Source organism: Vitis riparia, chromosome 17, assembly GCF_004353265.1.
Source record: "Vitis riparia cultivar Riparia Gloire de Montpellier isolate 1030 chromosome 17, EGFV_Vit.rip_1.0, whole genome shotgun sequence".
NCBI lineage: Eukaryota > Viridiplantae > Streptophyta > Magnoliopsida > Vitales > Vitaceae > Vitis > Vitis riparia.
Window position 1 is genome coordinate 19,285,795 of NC_048447.1, and position 16,726 is coordinate 19,302,520.

The following is a 16,726-nucleotide window of genomic DNA, read 5'->3' on the forward strand; positions in this document are numbered from 1 at the left end:
ACTTGATTTTAAAAGATTATACTTATATAACGTGAGTTATTATTGTATAATACTATAAACTTTTTTCATTATCTGATATATGATATTAGAATAATTCTTACGTAGATATAATTATCCTAATTGTGTCATACGGGATTATGATAATATAGACATTATCTGCGCTAGGCTGAAAGAAACCCTCATTACTTTAAAACGTATCTATAAAATTAAAAAAAAACCTATACATATATGGCATTATGAACTTTCTCCCTATCTAATTAAAAATAACACTTTAGAAGTTACGTTTAATTTCAAAAGTTGTTTTTAATGTTTAAGTAACTATCCAAATCCTCGTTCATCATTATGTTATAAAAGCTTGTTTGAAGGTAATTTTAAAAGGGACGAAACTATTTTGTAATGCTTGAAAATGATTTTTTTTTTATAATGAAAATTAAGTACTTGACAAACATTAAAAAATCCTTTTAAAAATTAAAAAATCAATTTAGATGGTTTTTCAAATATGTATTTTTATTTATTGTGTAACTCATTATCAAAAAAATATTATAGTAACACTTTTTTTTATTTACATTTAAATACCATGTGATTATCTTTAAAGACATTTTTAATAAAAACACAATATGTAAAAGTATATTAATCGATAAAATGGTTTCTAAATGAAATGTAAATAAGAAGTAATAAACTAAGGGAGTGTTTGGTAAATCGGAATAAGAAATGGAAATGAATATTTTGTTTCCATTCCTATTTCTCAGTGGATATAAATGAATTTGATGATTATATTTCTATTATTTTGATGAACTTAGGAATGCAAGATTGGATTGATTATTTGTTTTCATTCCAATGTTTGATAATAATATGAATGAAAATGAAAAAGAAATAAATTTACAATAATATATTTCCATATAGTTTAATATATATATATATTTATTTAAAAATAATATTTTTGAGAGTTTTTTTGTTATTAAATAATAAGACTAATATATATATATATATATATATATATATACTCAATAAATAACAAATTAACCATAAAAATCATATAACCCTAATGTACAAGTATTTAATCATCATTTTTATTAAAAATTTGAATAATTTGTCATGCTTAAGTAGTTATAATATTATATTTTACAAAAAAAGAGAAAAAAATATTTATTATAATATTTAAATTCTCAAAGCTAATAAATGTTTTTCCTATTTCCAAAGGAGGAAATAAAAGAATTCAAATTTCATTTAAAACCCTATAAATTAGAAATTGAATTTTTTTTTTCTAAATGACATGAAAGGTTTTATTGATTCAGTTTGGAAGAATCACTTCTTGCATAGAAGTGGATGATGAATGAGTCTCAAACTTTGCAAAGAAGATAAGCATCGGACTTGAAAAATGAGATAAAATGGTAAAATGGTAAATTTAGGTTATTTTATATTGTAAAATGAGTTTAATGAATCAGAATACCACATACTTTTAATGAATTCAAATCCGACTTGTAAGTTGGATTTGATTTTTATCTGAATAATTTTGAATAAGAGAGAAAATAAATGAGATGTCTATTCTCACTACCTATTCTCGTTTATCAAACACCCCCTAAAAGTAATGAGCATTTTTTATTTTTTATTTTTTAAAAAAGTGTTCAAATTGTGGGTCCTTTATGCCTCCCATAAATTTGTAAGGGAAGGATATTGAATTATAATATGCTAAAAAAAAAAGTAAAAAAAAAAAAAAGAAAGAGAAAAGACCAAAATTAACTACTTGAAAATGGGTTCAAATCATTGAGCATGGAAACCAAAAGTTAAAATATTACTAGTTTCCATTTTTTATTTTTTTTTGTGAAATAAAATATGTGAAGTCGTGAGGATGATGGGACAATGGCAAAGAATTCTCAATAATTTTTGGTGGGCTTGATGTTGGACTCCACCTTTTCATTTATATTTTTTTTTTCTGTTCGGATGGGCTCCTCTCCCATCGACAATGCAACTTGCAATATTATCTTGACAAAAATAGAAAATGGGAATATCCAGCCGCCCCCTCCCTGATGAGCCGACAGGTTTGGTATCAAGAAATAAATAGATGGTTCCACCACTTTATATTTAAATTTCATGTCTTCTATCATATTTTATTTTATTTTTATATTTAATTCTCATATTCTTGCGTGTTCATTCAATAATCCAGATTCAATCATACATTTCAAAAGTTTAGAATATGTTTGATAACCGTTTTAAAAAATAATATTAAGAAATAGTTTTTAAGAATAATTTTTAAAAATTATTCTCTAATTTTTGCATAATAAAAGTATATTTGAAAATCTAAAATGTTTTAATTTATTTTTAAATATAATTTTTATATTTAGTGTTTTATTTTTAATTATTTTATATGTTTATATAATTATTTTTTAAAATAATTATAAAAAAGCAAGTGAAAACAATAAAAAAAATAATTAAAATATATATTTCAAAAATAACTTATTATTTTTTTTTAAGAATAGAAACAAAAAACAAGTTTTTATTATCAAATACATCTTTTTTTGTTTTGAAAAAAAAAATTAAAAACAGTTTTCAAATGGACTCTTGAGCTTTGAATTTAGTATAATATTTTTTAACTTTCAAAATTTAGGGTTTTATTTATTGGTATAAACTTAATAATAAATATAAAATATTTAAATTTTGAGTTCAATATCATATCACGAAAAATAAAATTAAATATAAATAAATAAGATTAAAATACACAATGAAATGAGAGCGTGATCAATATTAAATAAAATAAAATAAAATAAAATAAAACTTGCTCACTTTTAATTGGTTATATTTTATTAGCAAAGCAAAACATGCCGATATTATGAATTCTAAGTAGATATCATTTGGGCATTCATTAGCCCCCAAAAGGTCATCTTCTTTCCATCATTTGAACTATGTGCATGCATTCTTCCAATAAGTGGGCCCTCCAAACTTTTAATTAATTTATTTATTTCTTAAATTTTCTAACAATCAACCAAACGGTCAAATTTTAAAATTGGTGGAGTATGGATTTGATGGCTCAAAATTTTCCAAAATGGACTCCGTAGCCTCCAACAAATATAAGCATGATAATATATTAGGTGGGTGGGGCAGGGAAGTGGGAATGAGGAGTTCCGGGAAAGCTTCGATCTGGGGAGAAAAGAAGTCAAAATCAAAATCAAAGGCACCACCACTAGGACTAGGCACTAGTACATTACGAACGTGGGCACCAATCTTTCCCTATCTCCCCACTTGCAGACAACTCGCCAGTCGCCACTGATCATCCATGATGTCATTCAAATTCAATATAGTACCATTATTTACCAAGGGTTTTACTAAAATGCCCAAAAGGGTCTCCATAATTCACATCTTTCTCTCATTTTGTCTTATTGGTCTCATATTTTTATACTATTTCTCAAAGCTATTGGGTCATTGATGACATTTTTTTTGAAAATATTCTTAAAAAATAGTTTTTGAAATCCATTATTTGATATTTTATATAACAAAAGTTTAATCTATTTTTAAATATGTTTTATAAATAATTTTTATGTTTTATACTTTATTTTTAATTATTCTAATATAATTATCTTTTAAAATATATTTTTTTTAAACTAAAAAAATATTATCTGAATTTTTTTTTATTAATTTTCTTTTTCTTTTCTCACTATTTTTTGGAACCAAATATAGGTATTCTCTTTTGCACATGAGGCCACCAATCTTTTTGGGCTTTTTCTAGGTTCTACCTCTTTGAGTTTGGGTTAGAAGTGGGCTTGTGGCCATTAAAACATACAAGGAGAGGAGAGAAACTTTTGAAACTTATAAGCTTATTGTTAAGAGATTTAAGTGTAAGTCAACCTTTATTCGAACATTGAAATGGAACAAGTTCTTTTGATGTCCTAATTATGTAAGAACCAGATGAATGTTGCGGCTATAACTCTAGTGAAATGTTTTTTAGAAAGGATTAAGAGAAGAGGATAAATATATGAACACTTAAATTTCTGATCTGTCTTTCTCAGTCTCTTCTGGAAAGGCATCTTACTCCCAACTTCACTCACAAAAAGCAAAATTAGCATCATAACCCCTTGCTTTAAAGAGATTTAGCATGCAGTCAAACATAGCATAAAGCTCTTCAACAATCAATCAGATGTAATAAAACATTGCACAGAATGAATAAATGGGTTACCAAGCCCTTTGTTCAGCTACTCAAATCTGATGTTTGAGAGGTGGCACCTGTCATATAGCTCATAGCACCATTCTGCTAACCTTTCCTGAAAATGGTTACGGCCAGTAGCTTGTACAAAGTTCAGTTGAGGCCATGAACAATGGTCACTCTAAGAACACACCCATCACTGGGCTGAAAGAAGTAAATTGTTCATAGTTGAACACAATCAAGAAGCATGAGCCAGAAACAATATAACACATATATAGATACACAATTTTTTATGAAAAATTAAAGTGCTATGAAAATGCAATGTAATGATTTGATATACTCTGTGCAAGGACAAAGAACTATGGTCACTATGTAATAATTTCAAGTTCAATCAAACTAAAAATGAGATGTGTCATGAGCATGATGTGGGAGTAATGGTAACAAGGGAGTTGAAAAGTTTACAAGAATGAGTAGAAAATTCAGCACATTCCTTTCTTTGAAGCTAAAATTCTACAAAACAGGAGAAACAGAATTAGACATGAGTATGATTAGCTAAACTCTAGTAAATTGCAATACATGGAGAGCAGACATATAGATTATTTGGATCAATGCATCATTCTTCTTTTCTCTAGTTGTTTCTCCCTCGTTACCAACTTTTTTCAATCATCAAACCATGTGTACTGAAAATGACAATCATGGTTCAGCATTCTGGCAGCTGTTTAAATTCAAAGTTACCAGCAATATGACTTTATTGTTCTCAATTTTCTCTTTGACAGACCCCTGAGAATAATTTGAGCCCACTACAAATAGCTTTCCGCCTCAGATATTATCCTCTATACAAGTACTTTGAGAGAGGGAACTTTAGGCTCCTTGCTACCTGTCAATATTCAAACACGGCAAATTGATGAACAAGATAGTAAAAATAATGAATAGAGCTTGATTTTGTTATAGCTGAAAGAAATAATGGAAATGTTCAAGAAAACATATTTCATAGCTGACCTTCAGAGTCAGATCTTCAGAAATGGTAGCTCGGTATCGGGTTGAGCCTTCTAATGGGCAGCTCCCTCCTTTGCTAATAAAATTAGCATTACAGAGACTGGATAGCTGCAAAAGAACATCAGACATTAGACCACTATCCCCATTACCAGCTCCCAAGCCTTCATTTATTTGTTGGTCTTCACCCAGTGAACTTTCTACCACAGATGTGAGACACTGAAATATGGCCAATAATCTCTCCAATGGGAAAGTTCCAGGTCCCTTCATAAGCAATTCCTGCTCTGCTGTTTCTTTCTGCTCCATTGATTTTTCAGAACTCCTGAGAAGGAAGAGATCAATCGCAAGATGAGATTTATATTTCAAGGTGTGGTACCAATAACATGTAACATTCAAATAATTAATAATTAGATTTTCAATGGGACAACTGATGGAAAGAGCAAGAATTCCTGGAAGAAACTTGCAAATTAAACCCTATGATAATAAATCTTTGCAAGAAAATGATTCTATTGGAACAATCAGGACATTAGCTAATAAATTTATATATAGCAATGTTGATGAATACAACTACAGTACTTAAATAGCTCTACAACCTGAATTGTATCGCTCTAGACTACATTATATAACACATTAAATATCACAATTGTTAATATGCTTACTTCCTCTTTCGTTTCCGATTATCAGAACCCCCAGTGGAATCAAATAGTGATGCATCGAGGGTAGCCGGGTTTCTTGAAGCAAGGAATGCCGAAATAATAAGATATTTTGCAGAAGTAGACATATGGAAATCGATCTCATCAAAAGCTTCACGACCTCCCAATTTGTTTGCATTGCTTTTCCGCCTCGCTTTCTCCTGCTTGGCTTCAACTTCAGGGGAAGGCTGAGATTGAACTTTAAATATTTCATTCAGAGCAGGAGCAAGATGTGGTTGAAGGTGGCTAAACAGCTTTCTCTTCGTGTCTTCATTGGGAACAAGTCCAGGATCACTCAAGGGTTCACAGTATTTTTTAAATAATGGTGAAAAGGCAGTAGATAACTCATCAACCCGTCTAGTAATTCTAGAGAAAGTCCTTAATACAACACTGTTTGACAAGAAACAGCAACAATTTCATTGATTAAATCACATGAAGTAAAAGATCAAGTTGGCAAATTAGAGAAAAAAACAGGCAATTCTTACTCAAGAAAAGAGGAATAGAGCTTTGGGTTTGCTTGGTTCCTCATGAAGATTTGGCGAAGACCATCCTCTGTATAATCAGGAAAAAGAATCGGGATAGGTTCAACATAACCTCTATCTGAGTAATATGCATCAGGTGACACCTTACTGATAAAGATCAGACCCACCTCAGGCATATTTAGAATATCATAAAGCTCAAAGAGAAATGGCAATATACTAGAACTTTTATCCCATTCTCGAACAAGCTCCAAATTGTCAAATATCAAGTAAATCATCCTTCCATTAGCCTGTCCCGCCAGCTTCCTTGAGCTTGATTTCCCTGAGTTCCCCTTGAGAGTATTCAAAACATTAGTTAAGGCTTCCCGAAGGAAAACAACAAAATCAGATGGCCTTTCACAGCGCTTTGCGCTCGCATAACCACTGTCTGCATTCTTTCTATGAAGCAACAGCTGGTTCATGATGGATTCAAACAATATCCGGGGACTGTAACATGTAAGACAGCTTGAGTAAACAAATGGACGGTTGAGATGTCTGAATATCTGAAGAATTATGCTGGTTTTTCCTGTAGAGGTACCTCCATAAAGAAGGAGAGGAAGCATAGGAGAGTTCAAAGGACCCAACAGACGCATGAGCTCGAGAATTTGAATCCTTCTGCCAGGGAAACTAGATAGTAGTTCATCCAATTTTATGGGTTCCCCTCCAAATACAAGGTCATTGATTGTAAGAGGGTGGGGTTCACTTGTTTTTGTTGTTTCCTCGCCATTCTTTAGAATGGGGGTGGAAGAGGAGGATCGGGTTGTTCTTCTGGTAATTTGTGGGCTTTCCTCTTTGCCCATGTCTTCACAGGCGCAGAAGCTAACTTTCTTCAGATCACTCAAAAAAACCCTCTTTGCCCTATGAGTTTACAGATAGAGAAGATACGTCTCTTCTGATCAATCAACGAAACCCCATTTCAGACAAGTAAAAACAACACAGAAAGCCCCGAAATCAAAACATTTCTAATAAAAAAAAAAGTGGGGCAAGCACAGAAAACTCGATACCCCAAACTGGATGGCGCTACCAATGAAGCCCCCGCCGGACTTGGCAGTTTATGTTGAGGGTTTGGACGGCCCCAGAGGCAAAGGTGTGCGGCACCTGTGTTGACGGCGAGAGGACGTGATGGGCGGACGGCGGCAACGAGCGGTATAACTCACCTTCAGAAATTCCTCCAAAAATCCCTTGAAGAAAACAGCGGATCTATTTTCCTCTGCTTCGCTTTTCCCGCCAAAAAGTTTATATCCAATGCGGTGAAGTGCAGGCGATTACTTCCAAATTCAGTCTAAATTGTTTTCTAAAAATACATTTTAATTTATCCTGTTTAATGTTGTTAATCAAAAACCTCTTTATTAAACTTAAGAAGAGTCTATGTAACCGTATGATGTGAAAAAAGCGACCCAATACCAATAAAAAAAAACTGAAATCCCTTGTAAAATTTTATGGATCAAACTCGAGAACTTATAATATTAAAGTGCATTTTTTCGATACTCACTATCTAAATACATTGCGGATGAAATTATGTATTATGTATATTTTTAGATTTTATTATTTATATCCTAATCTCATTTATTTATTCTTATATACTTTGATACTATTTGTTTTTATTTTTATTTAATGGTCTATGTCTTGTAACAAAAATATTTTGTTTGATATGTAAATATTGTGATCAAATAAATTATTTTACATGTTATGATAATGATAAAATAAGAAATAAAAAAAAAACCCCTCATTTGTGTATTTTTTGAGGTTATGTACATTCCACGGGATATTTTAAGAGTATAATGAAAAACTTAATATATATATATATATATATAACCTCAAATATGATAAAATAGATATAATCTTTTAGTTGTTCCATAAACTTGTTAATGGATTAATTGTTATATAAACATGGTAATTGCGTGATCGTCCACAAATTGTCATAAAAACTTATAATATTGATAATTTATTTTTTTTTCTTATTTTAAATTTTATTTATTTATTTCTATTTTATGTTTTTCTTCCTATATTGGCAAATGCCCGAGTCAAACTTATGTTTCACATCGGTTTTGCAATGAATAGGGTACATTCAAGTTGTCACAAATGCATGTTGGAGGATAATGGGAGTATGTTTGAGTATTGTTGAGTGACTTTCCCTTCCTTTTATGGATTTTTTAGGCATAGATTTTGAAAATATTTGGTATATCAACTTAATGACTTAAAATCACTTAATAATTTTATTTTAGTTATTAGATAGATTAAATATATTTGATAAAATAATTTAATATCACAGTTTTAAGTAAAAAGTGACTTTAAATATAAAGTTAAAATAGTTAAATTATTCATAATTTTTTAAAATCATATTCACCTGCATATAACACGAGAATATATTTAGCAAATATGACATAATATTCATAACTCATTTTATAATAAATATTTTAAAATTATCTTATAAACTTATAATACTTTAAATATGAATGTTTAATAAATAAATTTATAACTTAAAATCAATAAAAAAATTTAAATATATTAATTTAATAACTTAAAACAATTTTTAAAAATAAAATTTAAATTAATAATTTAAAATTAAATTTAATAATTAAATAATAAATATTAAATTTTACCGCACACCAATGTTGATCCGCAGACTAAAAACAAATTCATCACAAAGCCCAAAACTTGACTCATTAGTCTTTCTTGTTTCTTCCTTAACCTTCTTTTTGCCCTTGTAATTAAAATCTTTGGATCCATCTAGAGAGTCTAGAGATGATAGCTAGGTTTTTACACTTGGGAACTCAACAATTTGACTTTCCGCAGTTGTGATGAGCGCACGATTTCAAAGTTAAATTTGATTTAATTTATAATCATACATCTAACCAAAAAATTACGTTAACTTCCTAAGCCAAACCAATTCTCTAATATTAGAGCTACCCAAAATCCACCACGTTGTGCCTCCCTGGACTCGGCCTTTCCCACACCAAGAATCTGACTTTCCGCCGTTTTCAGGCGACAAAAACAGCTGCCACCTTGAAAATTATTAAAAGTGACTCAAATCGTGAAAAGATTCGAGTTGATACGCAACCCATTCCTCGATAGTTCCTCCATCAGTCCATCCACATGCGCTGATTCTCGTACACATCAGATCCAATCTTTCCAATTAAATAACCGATCAGATAAAACCAAGACAACTCATCACCGATTCTGTATATTCCTCCTGTGTCCGCCCATTTTTCTCTCATTTCCGCACAACCCATTTGGATTCCATTGCATCTTCAACCCGTTTTTTTTTTTTCTATGGCTTCTCTCAGTTTCTCTCCCATCAGAGGCAAACCTCTGGCGGGGACTTCCGGTCGGTTCGCAGGCAGAGTTTGGCTCGGCCCAGCAGAGTTGGGTTTAGGGTCTTTGCTTCTGAGGGTCAGGCTGAGCCTGATCTCAGTGTCACTGTCAATGGATTGCATATGCCGAATCCTTTTGTTATCGGGTCCGGTCCGCCCGGGACCAATTATACCGTCATGAAGAGGGCTTTTGATGAAGGTTGGGGTGCTGTGATCGCCAAAACTGTGAGTTTTTTTGTGTGTTTAAGAGAGTCTGTTTGGTTGTCAGGAAAGTGTAGCAAGTTGACTAAGAATTGAGGTTTTTGAATGTTTGTAGTAGGAGTCTCTGTTCAGTGGAGGTCGAACCCTTGATTTTGTTAATTTTTCTTAGCAACTGAACAGGGATCAATGATTTAAAGGGTGATTAGGGTGGCAGTTTTGGTTGTTATTCTTTTAGTTGAACTCTAGTTTTTGATGTCATATAGATTCAGTCACAAAAATAATTTTGTAGAATTGGTTATTTCATTTGGTTGGGATGTATCATAAATGCAAGTCTTTTATTTCATCATTTGTGTATGATTTTAGGGCGTGTTTGGCATATGGGAATAGGAATGTAACCAGGATGGAAATGGAGGTAAATCACAATACTTAGTAGAACAGAGGAATCAAAATGTTAGTGAGATTCTTGTTCGTATTCTAAAAAACTATCCAAACACATTAATGAAAGGGGAAGAAATTTATTTCCCACCCCCATTTTCTATTCCTGATTTCCAAACATTGCATGAAAAGTTGGAGCTTGATTAGAAAACTCATTAGGTTCATTCAATTCGTGCCACTGTCAGCAGGCTCAGATCTATGTTTTATCCAGGGGCCAGATATTAATTGAAAAGAACTGTCACATATACATGTCTCAAGTATTGGATCATACCTTGAAATTTTTACAGCATGCATTGCTAATTTTTCATGCATGCTGAGAATTAGAATTCCGGCATAATCCAATCTGCCAATCAACTTCTTATCACCTCCTCAGGATAGTCTGTGCATCATGTTCATTTCTGTATTCTAATGTGTCTGTTTTCGAATTCTTGTGATTTTTTTTTTATACTGAGTTATACAGGGACTACTACAGTATGATTTAAATGGATGCTTAGAACTATGTTCGCAGAAAGGTGTTGTGATAGATTGCTGGGGCAGGATGGACAGTATTTGGATGAAATGGAGAGAGATCTTGACAGGACAATGCACGGTTCCAGGGTTCCTTTTTTTTTTCTCTTCATAAAAATATTAAATGGGTGACTTAGGTTGCTATAGTGGTGATCACAAGAATGTTAGTTGTTAGTTATGATGATGGATGTGGTTTTCTGGAGGAGTTGGATGGGGATACCTTGAACTCACAATTATATAGTTCCAATGTCATAAAGTTTGGACAAAGTCCTGAATCACTTTGGTTTTAATGCTCTGATGAGTCACAAGTCACAACAGTTGTCAAATGAGCTTAACTAAGCCTGAGCTAGCCAGGAAACGTTTTAAATCTGAACAGATATCATTCTTATTTCTAAAAATTTTAGGAATATTTTGTTAATCACTTGTCATGGGAGCTGTCAATGTATTTTCCCTGTTTGGTATTGGTGTACCTTCTAGGATGGTGTTCCTTCTTTTTCTTCTTCTTCAATTTCAGATTAGTTCTGCGTATACTTGTCTAACAGAGGAACCACCTTGAGAAATTTTGATCCTCAAGCCTCTTCTTCGATTTCAGATACATTTGAATGCGTCCTCTTCTAAAAAAGGAACACCTACCGCCCTGGTGTTGCTCCCCTGCGAAGAGATTTTGGTCCTCAAGCCTAGGATGGATGACGTATCCACAGATTCCTCTCATTTTTCAAATCACTTTGTTATGCACATCCTCTTCTTCCTAAGGAACCCCTGACGTTGCTTCCATGAGAAGAGATTTTGGTCCTCTGTGCATCCTCTTTTCACAAAGCCCCCTGGTGTTGCTTCCCTGAAAAGATCTGTTGGTACTTGAGTCTCTTTAACTAAAAGCATTTCTGGGATGTATCCGCAGACTCCAAACATATTCAAAGCACTTTGATGATGAGGAAGCAATTGTAGTCTTTTGGGCATCCCAAAAGATGTGCCAAACTGGTTCTAAGAAAGGAATCCCTGAAAAACCTACTTTTTGCTAAATATTGGTTCTCTATTGATTGTCTTTAGACTAATGGTTAAATGTCCTGTTTTTGCAAAAGTTAAATCTCTAGCACTGTGTTGGAAACTCATTACCAGTGTGATCCATTCTTGTATATTGTTTATTGTAAATTTATTTTTCTGTGGTAATACTTTTTGAATTTTTCCTCTATGTTTTAGAACCTTTTGCAGTCATAAAACCATCCTTTTAAAACCTGGTGCTACAGACAAATTCCTATCAAACAAAAAAAGTCAACTCTGAATAGTTCTAAATTGATTGAATTTATTTAGTACTACACCCTTTGTTCATGTTGCTGTGGGAATTTCCATGTTCACTCAACAACCATATATTAGACCAGGTTAAAAAGGAAAAAAAAAAGGAAATGTAACTAGGTGCATATTAGAATAATGTTTAGGGTAAGTGCTATGCAATTCCTTCTTGTCTGAGATTACAAAGAAATAACCACTGATCTACTGGGGAAGCTACACCAGCATCACACCAAGCTCCTTTCTGGTTCAAAGAGTCGATTTTAATAACATTGCTTGACTTGTTTCTGGAAGCCCTCTGGCTTTGGCTTGAAAACAACTTCTAAGTTAAATCTCTTGAGCTGAGAATTTAGCATCTCCCTGGACTGTTTGTCATGTTGCACTACCCAGATTATTAAAATTAACCCAGAAAGTTTCTTCTCTTATTGTCAATTTTCAGTATCATTATGTGCTTGATGTCTTTTCACTAATCTATATTTGCAGAAATTTTGAGGGAATGAGTCAGAAAGACTTTTTATCTACCTATTCCTATGTGGAAAGCAAGGCATTTGCTCTCAAATTATTATTTTGCCAGGTGTCTCTACTTATCAAAATTATTTTTGCCAGGTGTCTCTGGATGCTGCCAAAGTTATAAATGTAACTCCTCGGTATGCCCGGCTACGAGTAGGAGCAAATGGCTCAGCCAAAGGACAAATTATTGGGTGGGAAAATATTGAACTAATAAGCGATCGGCCTCTTGAAACAATGTTGAAAGAGTTCAAGCAATTAAAAGAAGAGTATCCTGATAGAATACTTATTGCTTCAATCATGGAGGAATATGATAAAGCAGCCTGGGAAGAACTTATCGACCGAGTTGAGCAAACTGGAATTGATGCCCTTGAGCCATCACTTCTTTTGCTACCTATGCTTCTATTTAATGAATACATCTTTAGTTAGAAGCTGTCATCATCTAAATATTCTGACGATTCTGATATTGTTATTTAGGATGCCCTTGAGATCAATTTTTCATGTCCTCATGGTATGCCAGAGAGAAAAATGGGTGCTGCAGTTGGGCAAGATTGTGCACTTTTGGAGGAGGTTTGTGGATGGATAAATGCAAAAGCCACTGTTCCGGTGTGGGCAAAAATGACTCCTAACATCACTGACATTACACAGGTTGGATTGCTATGTTGTTTCTTCTACCTGGTTATTGTGGAACTCCTTTTCAATTTTGATGCATTTATATATGAAGAAGTTTAGCACATGCCTAATATATGAGAAGCCTGTTTTAGCATCACATCTTTGGGTGGCATGCAGAAAAAAATTAGTGGCCCATCGATTGGGTCGAGGTAGCTTCTTCTTAAGCATCTCCTACTCCATTATTAGATTGGTGATGCTTGAATTGGGTTGAATTTTGGCATCTGAAATGTCAAGAAGAGGGATACAATTCTTAAAACTTGAGCCAAGATTATATCAATTAACAGGCACGACCTAGCTACCTTGTATGTTAGGCATTTCTGAAGGAAGCAATACAAAAGAAAGCTGGGAATAAATCTTTAGGTGGCTGCTCTTTGCAACAATCATCCTACCAAAACTTAATATGGATACGATGGCCCCAAAAAAAAAATTTAGTACATGATTGGAAATCTTCCAACACTCTCTGATGGTTTTCCAAAGACCAATCCCGTATTCCTCCCTCCTCTCTCTGGAAATCCAACCTTCTTCCTCTTCTTCAAACTTATTCAAAATCTGGGAAAACAAAAACAAAATATGCTTTTTAAATTTTTTTACGTTTTTTGGTGTTTATGTAGAAAAATTCACCTCAACTCAACCAACTAGTGGTATTCTATCTAATTGAGTGTTAGCTTTGTCTTCATTTCTCTTTATGGTATTTCAGTAGAAAATTCACCTCAAGTAAACCAGGGAGTTGTTTTAGACCTAATAGAGGGTAGCTTTTGTTTTCTTTTCCCTGCTTATTTTGAATTAAAATTTTCATTGTGAAATATGTGGTTTGACGCATCATGCTCTTCCTTCAGGGCTTACTTGTCATTCTTTGGAGCTCTAGTTGCCTTTAGTAATGGATTTTCTTAACAATGTATCAAATATAAATACGCTGAATGACATGTTATAAGATGTACCTTCTTTTTGCCATCCCTTTTCTTCATTTTTAAATGAATCACTTTTACTTGTTAGATGTATTTTATATGATGAGCATTGGTTTCTTTAAGGCAACAACATGTAAGCTGAATTTTTTACTCATGAATAACTTCTATTGTGTAGCCAGCTAGGGTGGCTCTGAGTTCAGGATGTGAGGGGGTGTCTGCTATTAACACGATCATGAGTGTGATGGGGATCAATCTCAACACCTTACGTCCTGAGCCTTGTGTTGAGGGGTTAGCATTTTACATTGAGCACCACAGTTTGCACTAACTCATTTGTCATCCTGTAAAATTTTATATGATAAGTTTTGTTATCAGATACTCAACTCCTGGGGGCTATTCTTGCAAGGCAGTCCATCCCATAGCACTGGGAAAAGTGATGAGCATTGCAAAAATGATGAAGGCTGAATTTGGTGAGGACTACTCGCTCTCTGGTATTGGAGGTGTTGAGACAGGTGGTGATGCTGCCGAATTTATTCTTCTTGGAGCAAACACTGTTCAGGTTGGATAAAAAAATGATTCCTTTCCTCTCTCAATCAATCAATTTGATACTTGTACAACTTGTTCTAATAAATGGGTAGAAGTAGAACTTACAGTTGTGGAGAAAGCTTGTGGTCCAATTGGGGTCTCCAGATGCCTTTGGGTATAGACCTTTTTAGGTGAAGCTTCTTGACTAAGTACCCATAGCTGTATTATGACATGAAGCTGGCAACAGCATTACACACAACTCTGTTTGATATCAATAGAATTTAGAATTGAACATAGTGAAGTTGTTTGACACTTAAAACAGGAAGTTATATTTTGGCCCTTTGCACTCCATTTGTTCAGCCAGGGATTGACTCGATGATATTTTTGACTAAGGTAGTCAAAGTGCTAGTTTTCACATCTCATTCTAAGCAAGCTGAATGTGTGACACAAAACACATCAGCTTGAGGGGTAGTGGTAGAAGTAGTCTTGTTACCAGTGTTTATATTTTTTAGACAACATTAGGGTGATTTTGATACTTTATGTACTTTGGGTACAGATAGAAGAAGCTAGAGATATAACTCTTAATCTTTGTTGCAGTCTTTTACCCTCTCTTTTGTCTCTCTTATTTTTTTTTTCCTTGTTTTCTTAAACAAATATCAGAACATAAACCCAACTAAAAATTGTTATATTTGGGTTTTGTGTTATAAGTTTGAACATTTACTTTTATGCTAGCAATAAAGTAGCTTATTGTAAAGTTCTTTTCGTGTCATCAAAATATCGTGGTAAATATTGCTGCTACCAAATAGTTAGGAATGCTTTTCTTGAGAGGGGCATCATTGTTCATGGTGTCTGTACTGCTTCAGTTCTTGCCAAAAAGATGCTGAAATACTTCTGGCATCAGAAGCAGTTCAGGGATACAGTTATTGTCAACAGACCATGCTTTCTACAAGTTATATTAAAAAAAGATTCATTTTTCTAAAAGCTACAACACCAAATACCGCCCATGTATTATTAAGTGTATGTTGTGCTATCCATTTTTACTGGCACCATGTCTGCACCATGTCCAGTAGATAAATGGGTCTGCAAAAGTATGGTGGCAATTATAGGAAATTCTTTAGAGGCACAGAAGTGTTATAAAATTTCATTTGGTGTTGCTGGTTATTCTAGGGGCACACTATTTTATTCTATTTAAATTTCCTGGATTTCGAGATATTTCTATTAAACTTTTCATGGAAAGTGATTTGCATTTTTTTTTTGTATAGCATTTTCCTTTTTCTTTTTCCCTTGGATATGATTGTAGCTATGTATTATTTGTCAAAATGTTCTCTTTTTAATAATCCCTTTTTATATAGATTTGTACATCTTTTATGTTTTAGATGCTGAATATAAAATGCCATTGTCCTTTACTCATAGGTATGCACTGGTGTTATGATGCACGGTTATGGCCTTGTGAAGAAACTTTGCTCTGAGCTAAAAGATTTCATGAAAATGCACAATTTCTCATCCATCGAAGATTTCAGAGGGTATGGATGTATTTGAAAGTTGAATTCTTTCTGTATGTCAATTTTTAACAAATTTGAGGAAATGCCGGATCTTGACTTGAACTATTTTTTTTCCCTAGGGCTTCTCTTGAATACTTTACAACGCACACAGATTTGGTACAAAGGCAGCAAGAAGCAATTCGGCAGAGGAAAGCCATCAGGCAAGGGTTACAGTCTGACAAAGACTGGACAGGAGATGGCTTTGTGAAAGAAAGTGAGAGCATGGTTTCTAACTGAAGTCTTCTACTTTGGTAGGCCTTCTCCCTTGCATGTTTAAAAATAAATGGGGTTTCTACTTTCTTGTCTGGTCAAGTGTTTAGAGACTGTAAAAGTTTGGGTACAGAACTCAACTGCATGAAGATATCATGTGTATCTGTTTGAAAATATTTTCTTGGATTTTGTCCAGTGACTTTAAGATAAATATGAATGAAGAATAATTGAATGTTTTATGGCACAACTAGGGTTTTAGGTAATCAGATTTAATGGGTAGTTTAAGGATT

At 33.2% G+C, this 16,726-nt stretch overlaps 2 protein-coding genes across 3 annotated transcripts; one reads left to right on the plus strand and one right to left on the minus strand.

Moving 5' to 3' along the window:
* Positions 1-4,472: 4,472 nt before the first annotated feature.
* Positions 4,473-7,515, minus strand: LOC117904547 (origin of replication complex subunit 5). 2 transcript variants are annotated; one of them, XM_034817215.1, is made up of 5 exons: positions 7,343-7,515; positions 6,306-7,230; positions 5,788-6,210; positions 5,135-5,450; positions 4,473-5,012 (listed from the first exon to the last, which is right to left on the minus strand). In XM_034817215.1, the coding sequence occupies exons 2-5, from the start codon at positions 7,136-7,138 to the stop codon at positions 4,962-4,964; spliced, it is 1,623 nt and encodes a 540-aa protein (XP_034673106.1). In that variant the 5' UTR covers positions 7,139-7,230; positions 7,343-7,515; the 3' UTR covers positions 4,473-4,961. The 2 variants fall into 2 exon arrangements, with proteins under 2 accessions (XP_034673106.1, XP_034673105.1); XM_034817214.1 differs by having other exon boundaries at positions 6,306-7,515.
* Positions 7,353-16,680, plus strand: LOC117904210 (dihydropyrimidine dehydrogenase (NADP(+)), chloroplastic). The gene is made up of 8 exons (XM_034816719.1): positions 7,353-7,425; positions 9,480-9,877; positions 12,686-12,949; positions 13,064-13,234; positions 14,339-14,451; positions 14,536-14,719; positions 16,099-16,208; positions 16,307-16,680. Exons 1-8 carry the CDS (start codon positions 7,353-7,355, stop codon positions 16,461-16,463), a joined length of 1,470 nt encoding a protein of 489 aa, XP_034672610.1. The 3' UTR covers positions 16,464-16,680.
* The last annotated feature ends 46 nt before the right edge of the window (positions 16,681-16,726 follow it).